This window comes from Python bivittatus, unplaced genomic scaffold, assembly GCF_059951505.1.
Source record: "Python bivittatus isolate LINGU-HERP-01145 unplaced genomic scaffold, Pbiv_v1 ctg000730_np1212, whole genome shotgun sequence".
NCBI classification, from domain to species: Eukaryota; Metazoa; Chordata; class Lepidosauria; order Squamata; family Pythonidae; genus Python; species Python bivittatus.
The window spans coordinates 901,241-925,592 of NW_028277109.1; the positions used below are offsets into that span (position 1 = coordinate 901,241).

General features: G+C 55.3%; 1 protein-coding gene across 5 annotated transcripts in view; it reads left to right on the plus strand.

Moving 5' to 3' along the window:
- The window catches only part of SHANK3 (SH3 and multiple ankyrin repeat domains 3), a 317,497-nt gene that overhangs the window by 36,624 nt on the left and 256,521 nt on the right, over positions 1–24,352 (plus strand). For all 5 annotated transcript variants that reach the window (XR_015793568.1, XR_015793567.1, XM_088129075.1 and 2 more), the window contains one exon: positions 8,035–8,653. Coding sequence is in view for 3 of the 5 variants with exons in the window: in XM_088129075.1 (XP_087985201.1) it covers positions 8,192–8,653 (462 nt within the window). In the remaining 2 variants the exon portion in view is untranslated. The remainder of the gene's footprint in view (positions 1–8,034; positions 8,654–24,352) is intronic.

A 24,352-nucleotide genomic window follows, 5' to 3' on the forward strand; every position in this document is an offset into this window, starting at 1 on the left:
GCGCAACCACTGCTGCCTTGTTCCACGGCCCAGCTTGAATCCTGCTTCGAAAAGGCCCAGATAATCCACTTCGTCCGGGGCCTTCCGCGTACCACCCTCTAAACCACAGATGCTTCCAATTGCTCAATTATATCCTTTCCAGAGAGTTTGATTATAGCCTCTGGAACTGAGGCGGATGCCACTTCCACTGGGGCAATGTAGGATTTAATCTAATTGAGTGAATTAAGGAACGATCATAGTACTCTAAGGATGCACCAAGGACTTTATCCCAGTGTGAGCGTGGTCTGCTGTGGCACGTCTTCCTTTTGGGATTCCCCTCCTGCAGATAGGAAGTCATGGGATGCACTGATTCCCTGTTACCTCGTCGCATTCATAGGAATTTCCTGGAAAAATATTGTCATCTTTATTCTGGATTCTTCCCTTGCCTTCCCACTGCTGCTCCTGTCTGTCTTCTAACCAGAAGAAGTCCGTTAAGGAGGAGCAGATGAAGTAGGTACGGGTGGAGCAGAAGGACTTTCAGCTTCTTGGAAAGGATCCAGGGACCCAGTTGCGCTTCTGCAGAATCATTTCTGCAATTGTGGGGAAGAGGCAGTACACTTCCCTGCGTGATCAGGGCCTGAGGAAGTCTTCTTCGGAAGCAGATATATACATCACAGGCCAGTGCCCTCAAGTGGAGACCTGGCAAGAGAGGCATGCTGCAGCTGGAGCCTTGGCAAACGCCCAAGGACAAGGTCACCCAGGTACTAGCTGGGTTGGTGCCACCAGAAGAGCAACAACGCTAGTGGGCCTTTGTGGCTGATCTTAAACAAAGTCAGAGGGCTCCTGGGCCACTGCCTGCAGGGAACGATGCTATCTGAGGTACCCTCACCCCAGCTGCTGGCACCTCCCAGCCTATTTCCATCCCAGGCTCTTCCTTCTAAGGAAAGTCAGCCATGAAAAGCCTTGCATTCAGGAAGGCTGTTTCTCTCCCTGGCCTTGCCCCCTCCTGGGTTCATCAGCCAAGTTGTCTTCAGGAGCGGTCCAGAAGATCAACTGCCTGCCCCAACCATGTGCCTGGAGCATCCATGATCACTGGCGCTGGTCATTCCCTGGCTATGTAGGGCAAGAAGGCTATTGGGGATACCCAATCATCAGAAGAAGAGTAACAGTATGGAAAGTTCAAGGGCTACTCCTAACTGGGAAACCTCTGTTGCATCTGCTTCCATTGGACATCTTGATTTGACTGCTCAGGCTTGAGGTTCAAGAAGCATTCAGAAGATCAGATGGATCAGTCACTATATCCCACTTATTTCACATCATGTTTCAATGAGCGAGTGAGTGAGTGTGCATAATGGGCTTCAGCAGACTGCAGAACATGCCTGGGGGAAGGAGCTGTTCCTCTGGTGAATCGATCTCTGAGGCATTCAGGCTGGGATGGCCGACAGCGGTATGTACGATGTGGAACTGAATGGTCTGAGCTAACCAGCGGAGGCGAAATCAGGAGAGGCCTTCTGATCAGTATCTGAGCTCCTGACGAACATATCCCACATCTGCTTGCTCAGTTCTTATTTTGCACTGTGGCGGATCCTGGTAAGGCCCGAGGATGGCCAAGAATCCAACACGCTTGAACGTCTCTGCTGCCACACTGATACACCCCCCAGAAAACAAGGTGACAGTCCAGAGAAGGGCAAATACTGGCTCTGCGTGTTTTTTAAGTGCATCAGCAAAAGATTCTGTGCCACTTGTGGGCTCTGCCTGTGTGCCTCAGTCGGTGGGTGAGAAGGAGGAGACAAGCAGGGGTGAGGCAGGAAGAGGAGCAAATGAGGAGGACTTGGGTTCAGACCTTCTGCAGAAAGCTTCTCAAGGCTTGGGTAGCCTGGTTTGCCCTCAGCCATAAAGGTCTCTTTCCAGGCCCAATTTTTCAGCCACCAGGGCTCAACACAGACCTCAAGAGACTTTAGAAGGTCGGTGCCCCTAAAACATTCTGAGAAGCTGTTGGCGTGAAGAAAGGAACAATGGCTGATTTCTCCCCCTTTCTAAAACCATGAAATCCAGCTCTCTCCACCCTTGGGCAGAGCACAGCCATTCTTTGGAAGAGAAGAAAGCTGGCATTTTTTATTCTTTTGAACTCAAAAGCATTTTGGAAAGAAATTATGTAAAGGGGCTTAGGACTGCCTGAGAGAGAAAGAGAGTTTCAGGAGAAGTCTCTGAAGATGAGTCGGCCGAAGAAAGGACAAGTCCGAAAGCAGCTGGTCAGGAAGAGAAGCTTCTCAGGCCGCCCCATTGCAGCGTCCCGGCAGGAGAGAAAGCCCCTCAGGGGGCAGCCAGTTGCTCCCTTCTCAGCCTGCCTCCCTCCCAGTCACATGGCCCAGAGCAGACGTGGGCAGCCCGCCTTGCGCTTCCCATTGCACACATGCACACGGGTGCTTCGTGAGGGGAGAGCAGACACCCCCCACCAGGCAACATGTGTGCCCCAACCCTGATTAGACCCTCACAGACACAGGCACAGACAGGCAGGGAACACACAGGCATATGCCCTGATGAGTTTCTGGGGAGAAAGTGCACACATGCGGATACAAAGACATTGTGACAAATGTGTGTGCATGCGTGTGAACAGACACTTTCTCTTCCTATGGTCATTGCTGGTAAAGGGAAGAGTTACAGAAGGCCCGCTCTGTCTTCTTATATTATCAGTGCTGACCATCGTTAGATGGCATACAAAAATCATAAAACTAGAGAAAAACTGCCCCCTCTGGGAACGTGGGCTGGCCGGACTGATCTTGCGCGGAAGGAACATGTCTCGGCGGCCCCTCCTTTAGGGCACGTTCGGATTGAGTCTGGGGGAGATCTGAGAAAGGAGCCTGCGTGGGATGATTCTGGAGGGGGGACAGAGAGAGAGCAAGAAGGCGGTGGAACTGGTGGGGCCCCCAGAGCCTAACGGATCGATGTAGCGAACCCCAGTCTTGGTTCAGTTGCGGCACTTGTGAAGCCACGCTGTAAGTCTCTGTGCCCCTCTTCCCAAAGAAGCCAAGGCTGGCCCGGTGTGCTTGCCCTGAACTTCTCAGCAGGCAATGCTTAGAGGTGCTGCCTGGGTAGGAAGGTGGAATAGAAATTGGGTGGGTGGGTGGGTGGGTGGGTGGGAGGGAAGGAAGGAAGGAAGGAAGGAAGGAAGGAAGGAAGGAAGGAAGGAAGGAAGGAAGGAAGGAAGGAAGGAAGGAAGGAAGGAAGGAGAACTGATGTAATACCCAATTTCATGAAGCTCGGCCACTGAGCTGTCTATCCAGATTTTAAAAATGGCAAGAATTCCTTCGAGTTGAGCTTGGCTCCTAGTGATCCATGCAGGTAGTTTTCTTGGCAACATGGCACAATGGGTTGATCACTGCTGACTTCTTCCAGGGTGTGTGTGTGCTTTGTTTTCTCAGTCTAGAGTATAGTCCTGATTTTTCCTGGGGATCTTCCATCCAAGTGCTAACCAGGTCTGACTCTGCTTAGCTAAGGCCAGCCAACTGTGGCTCTCTGTGCGCCAAATAAAAAAGAGGTTGTCCCCTAGATTCTGAAGGAAGATGGTTCCACAGCTATGATTGGAGAGGCTCCGATGACCACAGCTTGACCAGAAGGCTTGCAAAAGAGCCCAAGTTGTGTGGTGCAGGGAATTCACCCAAAGAGCTGGCAATGTCTCCCCTGGGCATGTGATGGTGGAAGTATCTGAGAACAGCTGCTCTTGGTCAGGATGTTTACATGGAGTTGAGCCCAGGGACTCCTCATTCCAGTTAACTGGGTTGCATTTACCTGGGTTGCTGAATCAACCCACTGGTTAGTTGGGTGTGTCCGCTGAACCAAACCATCAGTTAGCCAAATGGTTTGGATTTACACAGTGTACTAGGACACCTACAAAGCTTAGCCAACATACAGACCCAGGCTCTATACTTGCAAAGTGTACTTACTATGCAAATGCAGCCACGGGGCCTTTAGCTGACCTGACTGAAGCGTCTTGTGCAAACAAAGGCACTAATGGCCAAGTGTTTCTCTTCTGCTTTACCATCTGCTAGAGGAGGTCCGGAATTTTTAAAATATAGACCATACTGAATTTTGTAGAGATTCACCTCCACAATTTATGCTACTGCTGCATTTATCTGCCCTCTCCTCCTCCTCCTCCTCCTCCTCCTCCTCCTCCTCCTCCTCCTCCTCCTCCTGATCATACCACACTAAGCTGTATGTGGCATCTTCCACAGATATATGAGCTGGTCCTGCCCATAAGGAGCGTGTGGTTTCAGACACGACTAGAGAAGAAAATTAGGGAGGGGAGAACAAAGACAATTGCTGTTTCACATAATTAAAAGTTGGTCATCTTGTAATCTTGTAATCTCCATTTGCACAGCACACTTAACCTCATTACTGAATGAGCTCATTTTCTGGGTTCACGCAATACACTGAACCATAAACTTGCTAACTGTACTGGGTTTCCACATCACAATAAGCTGCAGAAAAATAACCTGAATTAACGTTAAGTGTCTCATCCTGCAAATGCAGCTGCCAGATCTTCATCTGACCTGGGTGACTGTTTTGTGTGAACACAACCCGTTTGTTCCAGGGCTAGACGAAAGTCCGAAATGGCAAACAAAACAGAAACAGGTGGGAATGTGCTCTGACACTCAACCTAATGTCCCCAACTGGTGCTATCCTCTTGGGTTGGACTACAACTCCCCAAATCCCATGCAGTGTGGGAATTAGGTCCAACTCGTCCTGCCAGGCTGGAGAAGCCTGTGTGAACAGAACCAGGATTGTTTGGGTTGTTAGCTGCTCAGAATGATTGGCATGCACTTGGGACAAATTAATAAATTAACCAGCATCACTAGTCCAGCTCAGCCTGCTTCAGCAGAAGCCACCAAATGCCTGGGGGGGGACCCTGAAGCTCAACCTGAGTGCCACGGACATCTCCTCCAGGGCCTCCGTGGCTCCTGGCAGCTTCCCAAGCACTCCTGGTCTTTCAGCTCCAACACCATCCAAGCAAAGCCCCGTCTGAGGCTGTCCATCGCTCGGGGTCTCCCTTTCAGCCCCTTCGCTGCCTGCCGGGGCTGTGTCTCGCCTACCTTCTCCAACCCAGCTGGCGGGCACCATTTTGTGAGGGGCTGATCTGGTCTTCGGCAGGCAGAGTTGCTGAACGGCTCCAGAGCATGATGTGCTGCATAACCCTGGCTCCCCAAGGGAAAGCTTCCCAGGACCTGTACAGGAAGGGTGCACCCTGGGTCTGCCATCAGCTAACAAGGATGCCAATATAAGGCACAGGATCTGCATAAACTACCTGCTGATCTTGGGAATGAAATCCTGCCCAGGAAGGGGCCTGAAATATACTCCTAATCAGGTTGTCAATCCAGGGCCCCCCTGGAAGGCAGCATCTGGGGCCTGTTCAGGAGAAGGTCTGCATGGAAAGGTATTTAAGGTGGCAGGCAAACAAAGTAATTTAAGCCCCCCCCCCCCTTACATTAAAAGACTGGAAATGCCACAACAGCACCTGGCTCAAAACTCCCCCCTCAAGTTAACTCTGTTCTGCAATCCACTCTTTTGTTGGCATACATTGGGGGGGAGGGGAGGGGAGGGGCCCCATGAAACCTGCAGTGAGTGAAAATCCTGTTCCCTTGCTGAGTGCTGGAGGCTGGTGCCCCGCTGGGCAAGAGAGCAGGAAATGCGTGCCAAGTCCAGCTGTGGCTGGTCAGGTTGTTTTATTTCTTGGGGCAGGAAATGGTCACGGGCACACACGCCCCCCCCCGCAATAAAAATAGACTGCATAACTACCCCAATTTTATAACTCACTGCACCCCCACTTCCCCAGCCACCGTCACTCCTGCAAACTCTCCTCTCCCCCCTCCCACGAGGCGCACTGCGAGACTCGGCTCCGCTTTGCCCTTCTCAGCTCAGCTCCTTTCCTGAGCACCCTGGCAAGGAAAGGGGGCTTTGCAGGGGCTGGGCTGAGGCCAGCCTCAGATACTTTGCCCGCGGCTCATTATTATTAGCTGGTTTATTGGTTGAGTTTGGATCCAAGTCTCTGGGCCTGAGCTGCAGGGCCCGCATCTGGGGGGGGGGGGGGGGTCCCTCTCCTCAGAAGCTGGGTGCTTTGCTGGCAGGCAGGCAGATCAGGCCGGGCAGAAGATGGGTGACATTTGGGGATGGGGGCGGCTGGACTGTTTGCAGGGGCTCTGAGAATCACACTGAGAACTCCAGCTTGGGCTGGGAAGCCAAAACAGCTGATTCGGCTGCCAGGCCCCAGGCTGACGGGCGCAGACTCCAGGGCAGGTGGAGAGCTCCCTGTTGGACCTGCTCAGCTTTCTCGTGACTTCTTCATGCGCAAAGGCCACCTCCTCCTCCTCCTCCTCCTCCTCCTCCTCCTCCTCCTCCTCCTCCTCCTCCTCCCTCTACCCCACTCCCATTTCCCTCCACTCCTTGGGCTGGATTCCCACAGCAGGCCAAGCCACCAAAAGTTTAAAACTGGTCAGTCTTTGCACGTGATGCCAGCGTGGCTACGAATGCTTTCACGGATTCAACTCAAACAGCCTATTTTCTGAAGATGTGTAGGACACGCTTAACCAGGTTGTGTTAGTCCAACCACTGTGTCCTGCATTGCGGTTATGTTCTCACAATACGCTAACAAAGTTTAAGACGAAGTTCGTTCTCGTGGCATTTTGGATCCTTTACAGTGCAATACCTTGTGTATCCCAGAAAATGGGTTAATTCAGATGGGTGTGCTGACAGTTAATTCTGCATTTGGGAGTCATGCAAAATGCCCCACCACACGGCCGCAGTGATTTTACTGGGCCTGGCACCCCAATGAATGGTCAGCTGAGAGCATGAACCGCTGTTCTGCCCGACAGAGCTGCCTTGAACACCTGCCTGACACATTCACACTGAGCAGTTTTATTGCATAGTTGTGAACAAGAGGGGCGGGGAGAGATGCTTGGTGAAGAAACACTTTTAAACATCTATTAGGTTGCTAAAGAAAAGCAAGCTAGATTGTTTAGTATATGCACTTATTCATTAGATATACCTTTGAATATAAATCAAATAAATAATACATAAGCACAGATATAATCTGTACGCAGTTTGTTACTGATACAACAATACAGATCTCCCTAATTCTTCCTTTCTTTGTTAGGTTTCTCCTTTCTCCCCCCCCCCCTTTTTTTTTTCTTCTTTGGGTGGGGGGTTGCTTTTTATTGAAAAAAATAATCACTCAAGGATTAAAGAAGAAAATATAAGATAATAAAAAAGGAGGATAAAAGGGTCTGCCTTGAGCTCCTGGGGGAAAAGCCGGCCAGGCTGCAAATCTAACCAATAGGTCAACGCACACATGATAAGGTTGCTGGGTGTAGAATAAGCGGGTGGCTCTTCTTGGTGAGCAGACCTGGCCCGGCCCGGCCCGGCGAGGCGAGCGAGGCAAAGGGCCTGAGCTGGTGCTGGCGCTGGCGCTGGCTCTGGCGCTGGGGAGGGAGGTTCCAGAGCCTGTGCTCAAGGAGGGGCAGGTGGCATGGAGGCTGTGGGTCATGGGCACAGGAGCGAGAGGGATGCCAGGGGGCACAAGTGAAGCACTCAGCATCTGCTCAGCTGAATCATGTTCTGATTGAGATGGGGGCCAGAGCCGAGCCAAGCCAAGCCAAGTGGGATTACCCGGGACCTCTTGCAATGTTGCCAAGGAAGCAGGAACCCAGCAGCATTGGGGCACCTGCTGGTGGCATCTGAGCAAGGTTCTTTGCCAGCTTCAAGGCCCTTGGGGCTGAAGAAAGGGAAGGGGTTACTGTCTGGACCCTGGGCCACTTTTTCCCTTTATTGGGGGTTTGGGACTTCTGAAAAGTTTTGCTTCTCTGTCTTTTAGGAGTAATTGCCCACTATTAAACAATCTCTCTCTCTCTCTCTCCCCCCCACCCCTTCTCCCCCCCATCTCTCCAATACCCTGGGGTTGGAATGTGTGCGTGTGTGTGCGCGCATGTTCTTGCTTCCTCTGGGAACCCTGCACTCCCTGCTGCGCTTCCCCTCTCTGCGGGCCCCCACCCCGCCTGTCTGCAGCCCCCTCCCTTCCCGCTGCCCTCCCCCGTACCCTGCCGGCAGGTGCCCTGGGCCGGGGGGTGATGCGTGCCCGCTAGCTGCCCTGCCCACTCCCCGTGCTTTCCCCCTGGCCCATTCTCACGCACACGCACACGCACACGTCTCCGGCACACAGAGCATGCCTCTCAGTCCAGCCAGCGGCAAACATGAGTCTCCGGAGCAGCAGCAGCAGCAGCGGAGGCAGCAGCAGCAGCAGGAGGACGAGGAGGAGGAGGAGGACGAAGAGGAGGAGGAGGAGGAAGAGGAAGAAGAGGAGGAGGAAGAAGAAGAAGACGAAGAAGAAGAAGAAGAAGAAGAAGAAGAAGAAGAAGAAGAAGAAGAAGAAGAAGAAGAGGAGCAGCTTCCGCCTCAGCACCACCGCCCGCAGCCCTGCGTCGTCAACGGCGAGCCTGGGGAGAGCACGGAAGGCAGCCTCAAGGAGGAGACCCTGTATGATACCATTACGCCTGCCGCCGCCGCCGCCGCCGGCCCCGGCCCTTGCCCCTCCGAGAAGCTGGCCTCACCCCCGCCCGGGCGGATGGACGAGCCGGCTCCCAACGCCCTGGTCGTGCGCATCGCCATCCCAGACCTCCAGCAAACGGTGAGCGGGCGCCAGGCGCGGGCCGGGGGCGGCATCAGCACCAGGGACAGCGCCCGCGCCGCGCTGGGCCGGGCCGGGCCGGGCCGGGCCGGGCCGGGCCGGGCTGGGCCGCGCCCGGGGCCGCTGCGGGCGGGGGCGGGCGGGGGCGGGCGGGCCGCCGGCCTCAGCCCCCGAGAGCGCGGGGAGGGGGGGCGCAAGGTCCCTGCCGGGGATGGCGTGCCAGCAACCTCCCCCCGCTCTGCTGCCTGTGGAATGGCTGCTGGCTAAACTTTTACGCAACTGCAGTCCGGGGAGGGGGGCAGCAGCCCCCTGGGATCTCCGCCTCCCTGGCGGGCACCTCCACTCTGCAGGTGCTCCGGGTGGTCCGGCCGTGAGCAGAGGGCGCCCCTCCCGCTCAGGCCGGCGGTTCGGAGTTGGGGAGCCTCGGGAGGGCCATCTTGGAACGCCCGCCCCAGCCCGGCCGGGCGGGCTCGGCCACCGGGGGGGCACCAAAGCTCGCCGCTCGCCCTTCTTTCCGGCGGCGCCGGCCGGGTGAGGCACGGGGTGCCTGAATGCCCCGCGGGATTTTCCGGAAGGGAGGGGGGCAGGCTGGTCTTTGCCGCCTGCCTGCCAGCCAAACCGTGCGAGAAGGGGCAGCGGGGTCCGCTTGGCTCAGGCTCCCGCGAAAATGGGCAAGAGCGATGGCATTTGTAATCCGGGGTGTCCTATTTTGTACATTCTGAGTGGGGTTCTGCGGCGCTTCAGCCGTAAGGAGTTGGGGCACGGAGGGTCCATGGCTCTTTGGAGATGTGGCATACGCCCCTCCCACGTGGGGTGCTGTGGAGGTCTTTAACCCCGTGGGTTTGTAAGGGACCGGTGGAGTGCTCCGGCTCTGTGGGGCTGGACGTCTTCGGTGGAAGCAGAGACTGGGGGTGTTTCAACTTTGGGGGAGGAAGCAAAGAAGGGTGGAGACGCTCTCTGTGGTCTCTTCTGAAGTTTGAGCCCCAGTTCTGTGGGGCTACAAGTTCCAACGCACAAGGTGCCAACGCTGTTCAGGGGCTGGAACTGGAGTGCTCCGTGTGTGTGTGTGTGTGTGTGTGTGTGCGCGCGCGCGCACGTGCCGCCAGCCCAGCAGATGCCCGGGGCTGGGAATGCAGAGGTCCTGCAGAGGGCCTGTGCTGGGGAGGAGACTTGCCTGATGGGGCAGTGAGGAGAGAAACCTTGAGGCACCCAGACTGGGTGGGGGCAGAGTTGCTTGGGAAGGAGACCCTGCCCTTCTGGTCTCCCTGGGCTGGGGGAGGGTCCCCCAGGGCTCCTTCTGGGGCTTCTTGGGCAGGAGCAGCCCCACAGCCCATCAGCTTGCACAGCCTCCTGCAGCAGCACAGCCTGATCCTCTGGCAGGCAAGAGGCACGGAGGAGGGCCTGAAGCATTTTGCCAGTGCTGCCAGCAGCCCCCCTTGGCCCTTGTGGCCATGCTCGGTCCTCTCTTGCCCACCTTGGTCTTATCCACTGCCTCTGCTAAGAAACAGAATTTCACAGGAGAAGTTCCAGAGTGGTGGGGAAAGTGGCAGGGGTCTGCAGGGCAGGGGGGTGCCATTTCACAGGTGCTACACCTGGATGGGAGAGTTGGGGGCGTAGGCAAGGATTCCGCCATTTTCCCAGGTCCCTGGTCTTCTGCTGTCGTGACGACACCCTTCTGTGGGAGGTCTGGCAAAGCAAGCTGATTCTGGGGCAGAAAACTCCTTCTTCCTCGGCCAGGCAGCAAGGCTCGAGAGGGGACGCTGTGAACAGAGGGACATTTTCACTAGGTCTTCCGGGGGGTGTTGGATGGAGGCAGCTTTTCACTGGTAACCCTGGGAAGACCTCCAGGTGTGCTGCCCCCGATGCAGAGTTTTTCCTCTTTCTTCTTTTGCATCAAGAAGAAAGGGAAGGGGAAAGGGGATGTCAAAACATCTGGGTTTCTACTGTTGAAAGAGCTTTGCCCGCAGTCCTTGAGAAAACCCTGCGAGGTAGGCCAGGGCTGTCCGTATTCCCTCTGTGCCTCTGGCGCTGCTGATGTCTCCTTCCCTCGGCTTTCAGGGGATAGAGGGGCTGCTGGGGACAGGCAGCTGATTCCCGGGAAACAAGGATTGTTGAGGGAGATTGATGAAGCAGCTGAACAGGGCGGGGGTCCTCTCGCCCGCAGCTCCCAGGCTGGCCCAGCTGGCAGTCTCCTGAGCTAAGGGGCTCAGCCCTCTTGCCGGCGTTGAGACTCGGGGAGCAGGTGGCCTGGGAGTCCAGCCAGGAGGAGCAGTGCCCACCCAGCGGAGCAGAGGGCCTGGGAGGGCATTTGGAGAGCAAGTAATTGCCAGATGCAGGGGGGGTCAGGAGGGGAGGCAAGCTGGTGAGGGGGGCTGGAGAATCACCCAACTGGAAGGGGTCCCTGAAGGCCATGCAGTCCCTCCCCCTGCCCAGGGCAGGAATCCGGACTAAAGCCTCTCTGGCAGAGGGCTGTGCAGCCATCGGTGGTGGGGAGCCATCACCCCGGCACCTTGGCTCCACTCTCCAACTGCTCTCACTTTCAAGAAAGTTCTTCTAACCTCCAGCGGGACGTGGTTACCCTGTGGGCCATCCTCGGCTGCCCCGCCTGGCCAAGGAGCAGCAGAGAGCAGCTCTGGACTTCCTTCCCTGCGGTGCCCCTTCAGACGAGGGCAGGGGTGCCCCCTCAGTCTTCTCTGAAGGCGAAAGACCCCAGCCCCCTCAGCTCTCTTCCCAGGACCCACAGCTCTTCTCAGCACCCTTCCAGGGTCCCTGGTGCTTCCGAAGCCGTTGGGGAGATTGTGGGAGAGAAAGGGGCCTCCCGCTGGGACTGCGCATCAAGGCTTTTGCCTCCGGAGCTCTGGACCTGTCTCCCCTTCCTTCTTCCTTCCACCTCCCCCAGCAGTATGCCCAGCGCAACCCCTGAGCAAGGGGGTGAGAGCGAGGCACTGATGGGAAGGGGGCTTCCCTCCACCTGCTGGAGCCAGGTTGCAAGGCTGCATGACGGGCACCTGGCCAATGGAAGGGCTTGTCCTCCTTGAAGTATCAGCTCCAGGTGGAAGTCCTTCTAGGCCAGAGGACACTCCGGTCTCATCGCTAGGTCTTCTGTTCTTAGCCATCGCCCAAGACTTGAGAGGTTTCCATATATCTCGGCCCAGGACAGTTTTGCGTCCTAGGAGGAGGTAGCCAGATCTGTAGGCTGGGTGCACAGGTGACATAAACCATGATTTTCTTCATTGTGGCTGATTCACTAATTTACGGTTGGCTGAGTACACATGAACTGCAAGGAAGCAGGTTCAGACTAGGCGCCTGGAGGGACTTCCTGGCTGTATGAGCTGTCGGCCAGCAGAGCCGGCTGCCACTGAGGCCACAGGTTCTCCTTCACTGGAGCTTTCCAGCAGCAGCTGTCATCCAGGGCTGGACCTCTAGGGCCCGTTCCCACTCCATGTTTCCGTGAACACGTGCTGGAGCAAAACAAACAGGTGTGGCTCTGAGTGCGAGTCCTTTGCCAAAAGTAGGGGGATCCCTCCCACCCTCCTGTGCCCTGCTTTGCACTCAGGGGTCCTGCTGCCCACAGAGGCCTCTGCCACTGCTTCCCTCCTGCTACAGCGAGGCCAGGGCGCTTCCTGAGCGGGAGGACTCGGGAGAAAGCCGTCCTGATCCGCCAAAGCAGCGAGGCCAGTTCAAAGGCCCTGGCTGCCCCGCCAAGCTCGAGTGGGGTGCCACGCAAGCTGCAGAGGGGCATCTGGGGGGGTGGAGCATGCAGGCAGCCCTCCTGGCACCTGGAGGAGACCCTCCGGGGTCCTTGCAGGCTGGGCTGGGACGGGCTTTTTCTTTCTTGTGGCTCCTGGCATTGCACAGACGCAACCCGAGCGGCACGCTGAGGGCACTGTGTATCCTGCAAGCTGAGAAAATGGGCCGATTCAATCCGTCAAGCCTTTTCCACTCATTCCGCCATTTCTACACTGTGCTTATGGGACGCATTTCAGAGCAGAGCACAGTCTTAGAGAAAGGAATACCAGCTAATGTTTCATTTCCCCGCCCTTCGTTCGCTTTAATCATGCCACCTCCTATGTGGCATAGAAAGAGGTTACACGAATTATACGCTGAAATTAGATGAGGGCCCCTTTAGGACAGCCGTGACAGCAGAACCGAGCCTCTGTGTTTAGAGGCAGACCACCTGACGTGGGAATGAAGGGCAGGTGGGACCTTTCTTTGAGCCCATTTCTGGATTCTTTAGAACTATCTAACTGCCCCCCCCCCCCGGTTGGACGCAGGGTGCTGGTCTGGTTGGCCCCCCTTGGACTGGTCTAGGCAGAGACTCGCCGGGAGCCTGCTGAAGGATGATGCGGCCTTCTGCCCAACTCCAGCACAGATAGGAGAGGCGCACTGGCTACGCTTGGCAAATGTGCATGGCAGAGCTGACAGCACCGCTGCTGCCCGCTGCTTCCTCTGGCCCCCCAGTCGCTGCCAGCATCCAGATCGGAGTGGTGGGGATGCAGGGCGCCTGGGTCCTGGAGAGCCACAAGGCAGGAAGGGGAAGGAGAGACTGTGCCAGATGCGAGGCAAGTGAAGCCTTCCGGGTGGAGCCTAGCGCTCCCTGGGAGCCCAGGCCAGGCGTCTTCGCCAAGACCCTCGATGCGCCTCCAGTGTGGGCTGCCTGGTGGTGCTGCTGGTGCTCAGGCCAAAGAGATCCCTGGGCAGCGTGCAGTCCAGGCTTCCTGTCTGGCCCAGAAGCTGCCCGTCCGCCCTGGGATGCGGGCTGAAGCTCTGCTCCGCCTTGCGGAAAGCACCCCCTCCCTGGCCCCATCTCCAAGCCCGCCTCTCATGCCCTGGCCTTACCCCTCCCCTGCTCTTCCTAACCCCAAGAAACAGGTGTGGGATTCCGATACACCTGGGCTCAGGAGCAACTTAGCAAGAACTCCCGGATCTGGGTTGAGAAAATCCGGATCCCCGTCAGCGCTGGAGGGGAGAGGATCTCGGGGGTATAGTTTCCAGGCAGGCAGATCTCAAGGTGATGACAAATGTTGCTGTGGGAGGGACTGGAGCCATTTTATGTATTTATTTATTTATCCATTTATCCATCCATTCATTCAGAAAATTTGTAACCCTGGGCAATAAGCAAACAATACATAAAACTCAATTAATGAAAACCAATATAAAACAATACAGAATCCAATTAAGAAGAATCGTAATACTATAACCCGAAAACCACTCACAACACCAAGAAACTCGTGGGGCTCCATTAACATCCTGGCCCAGGGAAGAGCCAGAGCTTCACGGCCTTCCAAAGGGCCAGCGGGGTTGGGGCCTGCGGATCTCGGGAGGGAGGCCGTGTCACAGAGCAGGCAGCATAACCGAGAAGTCGCATCTCCCGGGTCCTGCGAAATGGCCTTCTTTCTCAGAGGCAACGTGGAGCCAGTTCTATGGGATGGGCAGAAGCCATCGGTTAGAAGTGGTCCTGAAGTAACCTGGCCCCGTGCCATGCGGGGCTGTAAAGATGGCCCCCACCCTGAACTGCACCTGGAAGCCTACTGAGAACCAGGGCAGGTCACAGAACAGCAGTGTTACATGGGCGTACCACGGTGTGCCTAAAATTGCCTGCGTTGCCACACTCTGGACTGGCTGCAGCTTCTGAACACCCTTCGAGGGTAGTCCCACGCAGAGCTCATTGCCAGCATCAAAACAGGAGGCAATTAAGGCATGCGCGACCATGAGCAGAGCCTCCCAACCCAGGAACGGGCACCAGAAGAATTTGTGCAGAGGCCTTAGCGACAGCTGCTCCCTGCCCCTCCGGCAAGAGCCATGAATTATTTGGGATTAGAGGTAAGGCCTAGAGTTGCAGGGCCCAGAGTTAAGGGAAAAGCGAAAAAGCCCAGGCCGATGCCCAGTCCTGCTTAGCTAGCAATGTGGTGGCATCAAATCTGCTTCCTGGCATCATCAAAGCACTTCGGACAATGAAATCCCTGTTTGGGGGCACCCAGGCGAACAGAAACGCATCCTCAGGGGGACTGGGCAAGATGCTCCCAGCAGTTGTGGGCGACCGACAGGAGCAACATAAACAGGGAAGGAGGGAGGCAGAGCGCCTCCCAAGCGGGGCAGATGAGGGGCCAAGGTCTCCATCTCCGGGCCGTGGCTGGAGAGGGACTGAATTCAAGCGCCAGAACCTCTAACCGCATCGAGCATCGGCGTTTGAACGAAACCAGAGCGAGGCATCTGAAGGAGCTTACCTGAGAGCAGGAAGCCTGCTCCGACTCTAGAAATGCCCGTTCCGGTGGAGAGGCAGCCGGAGGCCCACGGATGCCCACCCAGCCACTTCTCTTGACAACAAGCACAGTTTCCGGGAGGGAGCAGCTTGGGACTTTCACTCAGCAGGCAAAAGGCAGGGGGGCTTTTTTGCCATCCAGAGAAGAGGGAGGGAGGAATCTTGGGCTGTGAGGAACAGAAAGGCCCAGCCTTGGGTTACCTGCGTGGCTCCGATCCCCGCCTGAGTTTCCAGTGATCTCTCAGTGAGTAAAGGCAGGACAATCAGGACTGATTTTAACCAGCACCGTGAGATGAAGAGCAAAGTGAGGGAGAGAACCTGTGGGGCAGAAGCAGCAGATGAGGGTCTAAAGGGGCCTGAGAACGTCCTGGAGACCGCCTGTGGGCTTCCACACACACCTTTTCGTAAACCTTGCAATCAAAACCTTGCCCCTGTTTAACATCGAGGTGCGCGTCAAAGAGGGGCAGGATTTTGGTCACGTAGCTGTGGTCGCCATCTTGACTTTTTGGCCCCCTCCCTCAGGCACCCTGGCATATCTGTGTGCGTGTTGCAGATCGCTGACCACGGGGCCGGCTCCACAGCCTCCCCATCATTCACACACGAGACTGAGTCAGCCAATGGGAAACAGAACAGCTGCACTGGCGTGCATTTTTACATGCCAGTTGACAGTATTTTTAACCTTGCTTGGCATTTTGTGGCAACACACTAGATGCAAACCCAACCCATTGGATGAGTTTATTCTTAACATATTGCACAGCCCCAGGAAAGGGGTGGGTTTGGTAAGGAGGCGAAGGGTGCTGTGTGAACGGGGCTTCCCGTGGGCCAGTTTTGTGAACAGAGAATAAGTTCCAGAACAGCCTTCAAGCAGCCTTGGAGCCCCCATTTTGTTTTCATCCTAGCTGGAGCACAGCAGAGTCTGCAGTGAGGCAGATGGGATCCTGGGGGGGGGGGTCCCCCTTTGGAGCAACCTGTCCGCTTTCTGAAAGTGCTGCCTGATATCCCCCAGTCCTTTTCCCCGGGGGAGCCTGCCAAGGCCCCACGACCTCACTAGCCCCCTTCCATTCAACAGGCGAATTGGGAGGCGTGGGCTGTGATCTTGGCAGTGAGGTCTATAAGAGAGAGGCTGGCTTTTCCTGGGGCTATTTCTCTGAGGGGGGTGAGAAATGGGGAAAAACGGGGGGGGGGTTAAGTGTCCTCTGGAAGCAAGGCCAATGCTTCCATCCCCGCCTCTTGGTCCTCTTTCTGTCTTGTTGTATTTAGTAGAGCCGCTTCTTCACGGAGAAGACGCTCCAGCTCGGTTGTTGCCCAGTTGGCCTTGCCCTGCTTGACCGCCTGTCTCTGCACAGCAAAGGCAACGAGGGCTTGGATGAAAGGGCTGGCACATGGCAGCACCTCGATGCCTCTGTTGCCAGACCTGGACTGCACGGAGATGAGAGCACCGGGCACGGCCTGCTCTTGGAAATTAGAGTCCTCTACCCAGATCTGCCGGATGCAAGTGTGGCCATCGCGGCAGCCATGGGATTCTCGCTGCAAAAGACATTAACCTGCCTTACTCAGTGGCACAGTGAATGGTTAGCAAAGCCAGGCAAGTGACCAGCCACTACAGGGGTGAGTTAGCAGTTCGGCAGATGTGGGTCTAAAGGGGTCTGAGAACGTCCTGCAGACCGTGCGTAGGTTTCCATACGTACCTCTTGTGAATTGGCAAAGGAAAGGGCCTGTAACGCCGCTCGAAGCGTCTTCTGTGCTACGGAGGGCCGAATAATCTTGCCTCATTTGCCTCTGTAGAGCTGCATCCAAAAGCCTTTGCCTCCCCCGGGCTGGACCTTCCCAACTGCAGCAGGCAGTGGGCATGGGGGCCACCCCAGGACCCCTTGCGGGTTGCAGCTGCTGCAGTGCAGGAGCTCCTCGTCAGTGGTCTTCCAGCTGCACGCTGGAAGAGGTGCCACTCTCCAGTGGGGCAGCGGAAACATTCGAGACCTCCAGAGCCTGCGTCCTGCTTCTCTGCCTCTGCCTTTGACATGGCATCACCCTTCATCCATCCCTTCTAAGGGGAGGACAAGAGACAGGGACCATATGCTCATTTCGAATAAAATGTTAAAAGGACACCAGAGCAAAAGGACGGACTTGTTGACAAAGGCCCCTGTGTGGGCCTGCAATGCCCCTCTTCCTCAGCCAGCCTTACTAGCCAAACGTTGTGCTAGCACCTCTGGGAGGTGCAGTTCTGACCCCCTCTGCTCCAGTCCCTCTTCTCCGCGCGGCTGGACTTCTCCACTCGGAGCCCTCACAATCTCATATTGTGCTCAAGTAGCTTTACAAGAGCATTTTTCTAGTCCTTAAAGCTGCAAAGATGGGCTTGAAAGTATGTGGGGCAATTTCTGCTTGAAAACGTAGCACTTCCTAGGTTGTGCCTTGCAGAGACCTCTACGGGGAGGATGGTCCAAAGCTTCAAAGTGGCTGCTGTGACCTTGCAGTCAAAGACCCCCCCCCTCCCTTTTGTGTACATATGTGTGATGCATGTAAAAAAGGGGCAGGGCTCTGATCCCCCAGTGGCAGCTACCATCTTGACTCTTTTGACTCTCCCTCTGTAGCCGCCTCTGGTGCCTTGGAACTGTTATCGGTCTGGTGGTTTATATAGGAAGGCAGCATAGAAATGACATAAATAAATACAAATCCGATAGGTTTGCTCTTGAACAAGGTTTGGAGAGACTGAAGTTAGATCAAGTATCTTGAATCATTTTTATCCATCCCAGTGTGGTCCATACCAGAATAAACTATATAACGGAATAGCAATGCGAGAAGAAATGATGCAAAAATCAAGGAATGGTGTGGGGCGACAGGTTGCAGAATGCTGGGCACAAGGGAATGGGCCACCCCTGGGGACAGTGCCGTGAGCCATGGTTGCCTTCGGTCTCAGGCCTCCTTCAGCTCTTCTGGTGGCAGCACCCCAAGCAGACCTTTCTAGATGATCTCTCAGGATGGGCAGAATCATCGGATGGGGGCCCCTAGCGGGACCTGGCACCATGCTATATAGTGCTTTATGGGTGATAACCAGTGCTTTGAATTAGGCCTGGGAGCTTAGTGGAAACAGTGCAGCAGTCGCAAAACTGGTGTTCCTCTGCAATGGCAGAGGTCTCCCACCAGCAGCCTGGCCATTGCACTCTGTACTAGATTCAGAGTAATCCTCAAAGACAGATTAGAGACTGATGCACCATGCAGTACCAACTGCATGGCAATAAGGAGGGGAGTCACTGTCAGCAGTGTCACCCGGTCCTGGTAGGATTGTAATGGGCAAAATAGCCAGACCTGGTCAAAACCCCTTTAGGCGCAGCCTCCACTTATGCTCCAGCAGAACTACAAATCCAAGAAGAACCCCAGGTTGTGAACTCAGCCCTTCGAAGGATGACAACACCCGACCTAGAGTAACCACTGCAGCCCATGTCTCAGGGAAGCCTAGACATCTATGGATGAAAAGCCATGACCTCAGTTGCTACCTCTTCATGACTACCAGCTGGAACTGCCCGCTCTGGTAGGAGCAGAGCCACCATAGATGGTGCCTCTAACCCCCAATTCTCACAGGCAGTCCAGAAGGATACCATGGTTGATAGTATTGAATGCCACCAAGATAGGACTGGGAAAGCTGCACTCCCCACACCCAGGCCCCAGCAAAGGTCATCCACTAGAGCAAGCAATGGGTCCAGATTGGAAGTGGTCTAAATAATTGCTTCTTCTAGTTCCCACTGTAGCTGATTCCCCCCCACCTTCTCAACAAACTTCCCCCTAAAATTATTTCTCAGAAGATAACCAAATGTCTTGACCTCTCCACTGGTTGCAGCCTCTTCTCCTCTGTCCAGGTACAGCTGCATAAATGAGCTTCAGCTTCCAACTTGGTTGGCACAGCCACCAAGGCTTGGCACAGAGCTCTCTAAATCAGGGAGCAAATGGATTACATGGTGGAACCGATTAGGAACCATCTGTTCCAAGATGGCCATCACAGCAGCCTGCTGACAAAGGGGATTCCTTTCTGGACAGAGCCATCTTCTCCAAGCCAAGTTGGGGGATAACCTGGAAGGTCAGGCAGTTTGCAGCAGTGGACGTTTGACACCCTCCTCCTCAAGGGTATCAGATTTTTGGCAGATGTAGCCTGCTCCATCACAGCAGACTTTCATAGAAATCAGCCTGGACCAGAGTTGGTTGCCAGGGGGAGTGCTTGTCCTCCTTTCCTGCCTCGGCAGGAAACAGCAAGGAGGAAAACTCGTGGTTTCTGCCCATCCCACCAGATCATGCCGAGTAGGCCTGATCCAGCCCCCTTGGTGAGTCCCAGGAAGCTGCTGTGTCTGTATGGAGCCTGCCTTGTGGAACAGCCTCCGCCATGAGATATGGACAGCCCCAAGGCTGCTGGCCTTCCAGAGGGTCATAAAGACCTGGCTAATCGCCAGGCATTGGGGCCAGGGTGCCAATGGCGCTCTGATGTGGGTGCAGGTGGATCTATCATGCTACTATTGAGGTTTTTTAGAAGCCTCAAATTGTTGTGGTTTTCTCCCTGTGATGGATTGTGACTTTGCTTCTGTTTTTATCTTTGTTCACTGCCAGAGTGCCTTGGTAGATGGGCATCATATAAATATGTTAAATAAATAAATCAGAAATCAGAAGCTGATTGAGGCGGGATGCTGGCAGAGGCAGATCTGAGCTCTGGCAGGTCCAAGAACAGTCAGGACCGTGGAGAGCTCCGTGCCAGGAGCCCCAGGCTGGACTGGCTCCGGAGAAGGGGGACTGTTGCCCCCGCCCCGGAGGAGCTCCGCGGAGGCCTTCAGGGACTGGTGAGGGCCCCACAGGCCCCTGAGTTGTACCCCACCCCCACCCCCTTGACCTGACTTTGGGTTTTAGGAGCCCCCAGCTCTCCTAAACCTGGCTCTTTTGTGGGTGAGGAGCTTTACAGGAATCGGAGTTTCAGAGGGTGGGAGGGCTGCTGTATCTCAGGCCAGGGTTGCTGGAAGCGGGAGCTGAGAGTTTCCCCCGAGTTAGCAGGACCTGGGTCCTTCATGCTCTGTCCCAGGGTTACGACGGCTCCTCGTTTCCATCCTTCTGCTCCGAGTCCAGAGCTCATACGTTTGAGGCTGCCAAAATCTGAGGAACCACGAGACGGCAGCAAAGCGGTATGGAAAACTGCCTCGTCGCTGCCCTCTTGTGGTCATCCAGATGTCTGCTTAGCTAGGTCAGCCAAAGCTGTAGCAGCTGCAGCCACACAACGCCTCCAAAGCCGGTCGATTTTTATCCTGGTGGTGTGGGTGGTTTAGTATGTCGCACGGATTCAGAAAATGAGGTAACGCAGTAAACAAGGGTGGTGCATTTGTACGTGGATCCCAGACACACTTGATCGCACTCATCTTATAGGCATCCCACCACACCATCCCTTTTGGGGGACAAGCAGCATTATGCAAAGCAGAGAAAAGGAATAAGAAATAGCAAGCTGAAGAAATTCGAGGCAAGATGGGATAAGAGGAAACAACGGGAAACAGAGCTCAACTGAGTGCCAAGTCAAGCTTGCACCAACACCAATCTTTATACCTCTTCATACTGCTTTATCTTGCAAGCCACCCTTCAGCCACCAGGTCCACGCACTGCTTCCCACGTTGCCTTTGGCTCTTCAGCCGTTCGCTTCGTAATCCCAGAATGCAAACTGAACAGCAAACAAACTCTCCCGGATTTATCTGAAAGGTCCATCAGGGACCCTCCATGTTGAGGCTCCAGGGAAGAAAAGAAGAAAGGTTGAGTAAGATGTAAGTGGGTTCAACATTTGCAGGTCAAGCAAGGTAGTCAGGGCCCTACCCTGCCCAACATGTGACAGCCCCCTTGCCCCCTCGGAAGGCAAAAGATGCAGCCATTTGAGACAGTGGAAGAAAAAAATCAACTTTTTCTTTCCTCTTCTTCCCACCCTTCCTCCTCCTCCTCCTTCTGAAACACATCACTTTAAAAGAGGGACAGCATCACTGGAAAAGTCGGCTTACAACGGCACCAGTTGATTATTTCAGTTAGACTGAAAATATGGCAACGATTTTGATTTAATTAGAAATAAACCGGTCTGTGGTGCTATCTGCCTCTGACGTGCAGCTTCAAGTCCTCTGCCCTCCTCTGTATTTCTCTGCGGCTTCTTTCTCTTCCCATTGCACGGCTGCCCTCTCCCACTGCTGCGGCTTTTCTGCCAGGGATGAGCTTCACAGAAACGGCCCCCAGGGGCCACCTTGCTGGGAAAGGCGCCTTTCCTTGGGGCGTTTCTGCTGGGCGAGACAGGGCCAGCTGAGCGCAGGGCAACTGGGGTCCGTCTGCCAAAAGTCCCGACTCAGGGCCAGACGCTGCCTGTCCCAGAGAAGATGAGGAACGAGACAGGCCTAAAGGCCTGTTCCTGCGCTGACTGGATCACGGAGGCCAGCGCTCTGCCTTCTTCCCATGCTCCTGCTCCTGTGCGGGCTGCTTGAGGTCCAGGCCTGTGCCTCTAAACGCTGCCTGACATCAAATTGGCCTCGTGTTGCTCCATAGTTCCTTACACCTGGACTTTCCTCTCTTTGAAGGACTGGTTGCTTTGAGCCAGTTTCTCTTCTTTTTTCTCCTTTTGTTTCGTTTCTATGGCCCCGTTCTCCCCTGCCCTTCAGGTTGCATAACGCTGAGCTTTCCATTTGCCAGCCCATGAATGAAATAGCCTTCAGTCGCCACTCAGTGCACGGGTATCAGTGTGGTCCTTCTCCCTTTCAGCGAACGCCACCCCACCAGGGTCTCAGATGCTGCTCCGTCATCCTGGAGGCAAGATCTATTGACCTCTGTGGTGTGACCAGAGGGAGTTTGGAAGTGTAGGCGGCTTTGCTCACCAACCAGACTCCACCCCGCCTTCTCCATTTGCACGTGGGTCCCCGACTTCCTTTCATACCTGTCACATCCCCCCCACCCCCACCCCCAGTTCTTGTTTCCAACCTCTGCTCCTCTCCGAGCTACAGCAAAGCAGAGGCAGCAGACCTCCGCCCCTGTTTTGTTTGTGGAAGAAGAAGAAGACAGGTTTACGTATTGCTGGAACTTTGAAATAACCAGACCTCCAGACACTATCAGGAAGAAGCAGGCGTACAGAGTCACAGAATGGTAGGGTTGGAAGGGATCTTGAAGGTCTTTTAGTCCAACCCCCAACTGGGGCAGGGATCCTTAGATCATCCCAATCTTTGCTTGAAAACCTCCATGACTCCAGGAAACAGGCTATTCCACCACTTTGTGGCTCTTACAATCAGAACATTCCTCTTGATTTTGAGCTTGGATTTCCCTCTTTAAAGCTTCCACCCATTGGTTCTTCTCTTACCTTCAGGTGCTCCAGAGAACAACGCCCCACGCTCTGCCCTGGGGCAACCCTCCAAGACCCGGGAGACTCCTATCACGTCTCCCCTCAGTCTTCTCTTCTTTAGCCTAAACGTCAATTTCCTTCAACTATTCTGAAGGAATGGCCTTGAAGGACAGGAGGAAGAGTCGCTACCAAGGCAACGGTCAGATAAGAGGGGCTTGAGCCCAGGCCAAGAACGTAACTTGAGGAAACGTCCCAGATGAGCCCTTCCCTAGTTCACCCAGAGATAAAGTGTGGGAGCAGGAGGCACGTTCAGACCTGCAAGATTCTGCTGTTACTGGATGGGAGCACTTCCCCACTCAAGAGTGGTGAGCAATCGGGGGATCCTCTTGGACTCACAGCTCCTGCTCAAAAAGGGGCCTTTGCACAGGTCCATCTGGTACACCAGTTGTGCCCTTCAGACAGTCACTCCCACCCTAGTCACTTCAAGGCTCAACTACTGCACCGTGCTCTACGTGAGGCTGCCCTTGAAGACCACCCGGGACTTCAACTGGCCCAGAGTGCAGCACCACGAGCAACGAGGCGTATGCTTTGGTATGCTCATGTGACACCTCCACAGGGTGCGCTGGGTGCCAGTTTGCTTCCGGGTGCGATTCAAGGTGCTGGCGATGACCTATGGAGCCCTACCTGGCATACGGCCAGGTTATGTGGGGGGTTGCCTGCCTCCCATGGCCTGGCCGATGTGAGCCAACAGGGCTGGCACGCTCTGGGCCCCTCCGGTCAAACCGTGTCATCTTTCAGGAGCCAGGAAGGGCCCCTTCTCTGTTGCAGCGCCTGCCCTCCGGAATGAGGTTCCCCCAGAGATCAGGGGGCTCCCCCCCACTGGGGTTCCGCAAAGCCTTGAAGGCCTTGGGCGAGGGGGAGGACCCCTTGTCGGATGCGTTTCGTCTATGTTTTTGTACGGGGCGACCAGATCCCCCAGTTTTGCTTTGCAATGCGTTTTTATGGTTCGTTGTTATTCTGCGAGCTGCTCAGAGTCAGCCAAGTCAGGCGGGGCCTAAACTGAAACCGACCGACCCGGTCTTGGCGACCCAGGCCTGAAGCGGCACCTGAAGGAGCCAAGCGGGGCATCCGCGGAGGTGGCCCTGGCCAAAGCCCGCCTAACTAACTAACGTGGCCTCCTCAGAGTAGAAAGGCCCCGCTTGGGATCCCACGGGCTGGGAAAAGGCGGATCTTCGGCGTTTCGTCATGGGGCGAGAGGCGCCTTCCCACCCGGTCCTCCCCAGGCCTGGTTGCCTGCCAGCAGGCTGCTGAAGGTCCCGCTCTGGGTCACAAGCGGGGTTGTCTCTGCAGGGCTGGCCGTGGCGTTCTGGGGGCGACACGTGCGTGTGCGTGTGCGTGTACGTGCGCCTCAGGGTCTTGGACGATGGGCTTCTCTTTTTCTCCGAAGGAGGGACTGACAGCTCCCCGAGGCGGCTGGCTGAGGGAATGGTGCCATGGGCAATTGGGGGGCAAGGAGGTGCTGGCGGTGGGCCCTCGGCGGCAAGGCTGCTGCAGTCCCCCATGTATTTGTTCTGCTCTCCTTCTCGTTTGCCCTATAACCTGCATGTTCCTGGCAGATCACAAAATTATTTAAAAATTAATTATTTAAAAGATTAATATCGAAACACTGCAAAAGTAATTTAAAAGTACCTTAATAAACAGCACAGTGAAGAGATTAAAGGCGATAATAAGTGCAGCCCGGATAAGATTGCTCCGTGCCCCAAAAGGTTTTCATGTGACGGAGAGAGTGCCTGAGCTAGTGCAGAGTGTTTTTCCTCCAGCAGCGTGGATAACACAGCCCACACACACATGCGCACACAACCCAAATTGGGCCAAGCAGCGTTGGTGCACGGCAAATAAAACCCAAAGGGACCCCCCTCTTCCCAGCCCCCACCACCCCGCCAGCAGTTAAGGTAGCAAAACTAGGCAGGCTGCAAACCTTTACAGCGCGACCCGTTTCTGCTCACCAGTGCAGTCCACGGACGTCTTGTTTTATTTTTTAGTTACTGGAAACCTTGACTTTTGCTGCTTTTCAGATGCAACCCCCCCGCTTCCAAAGCACATTCAGTGGTGTGAAATC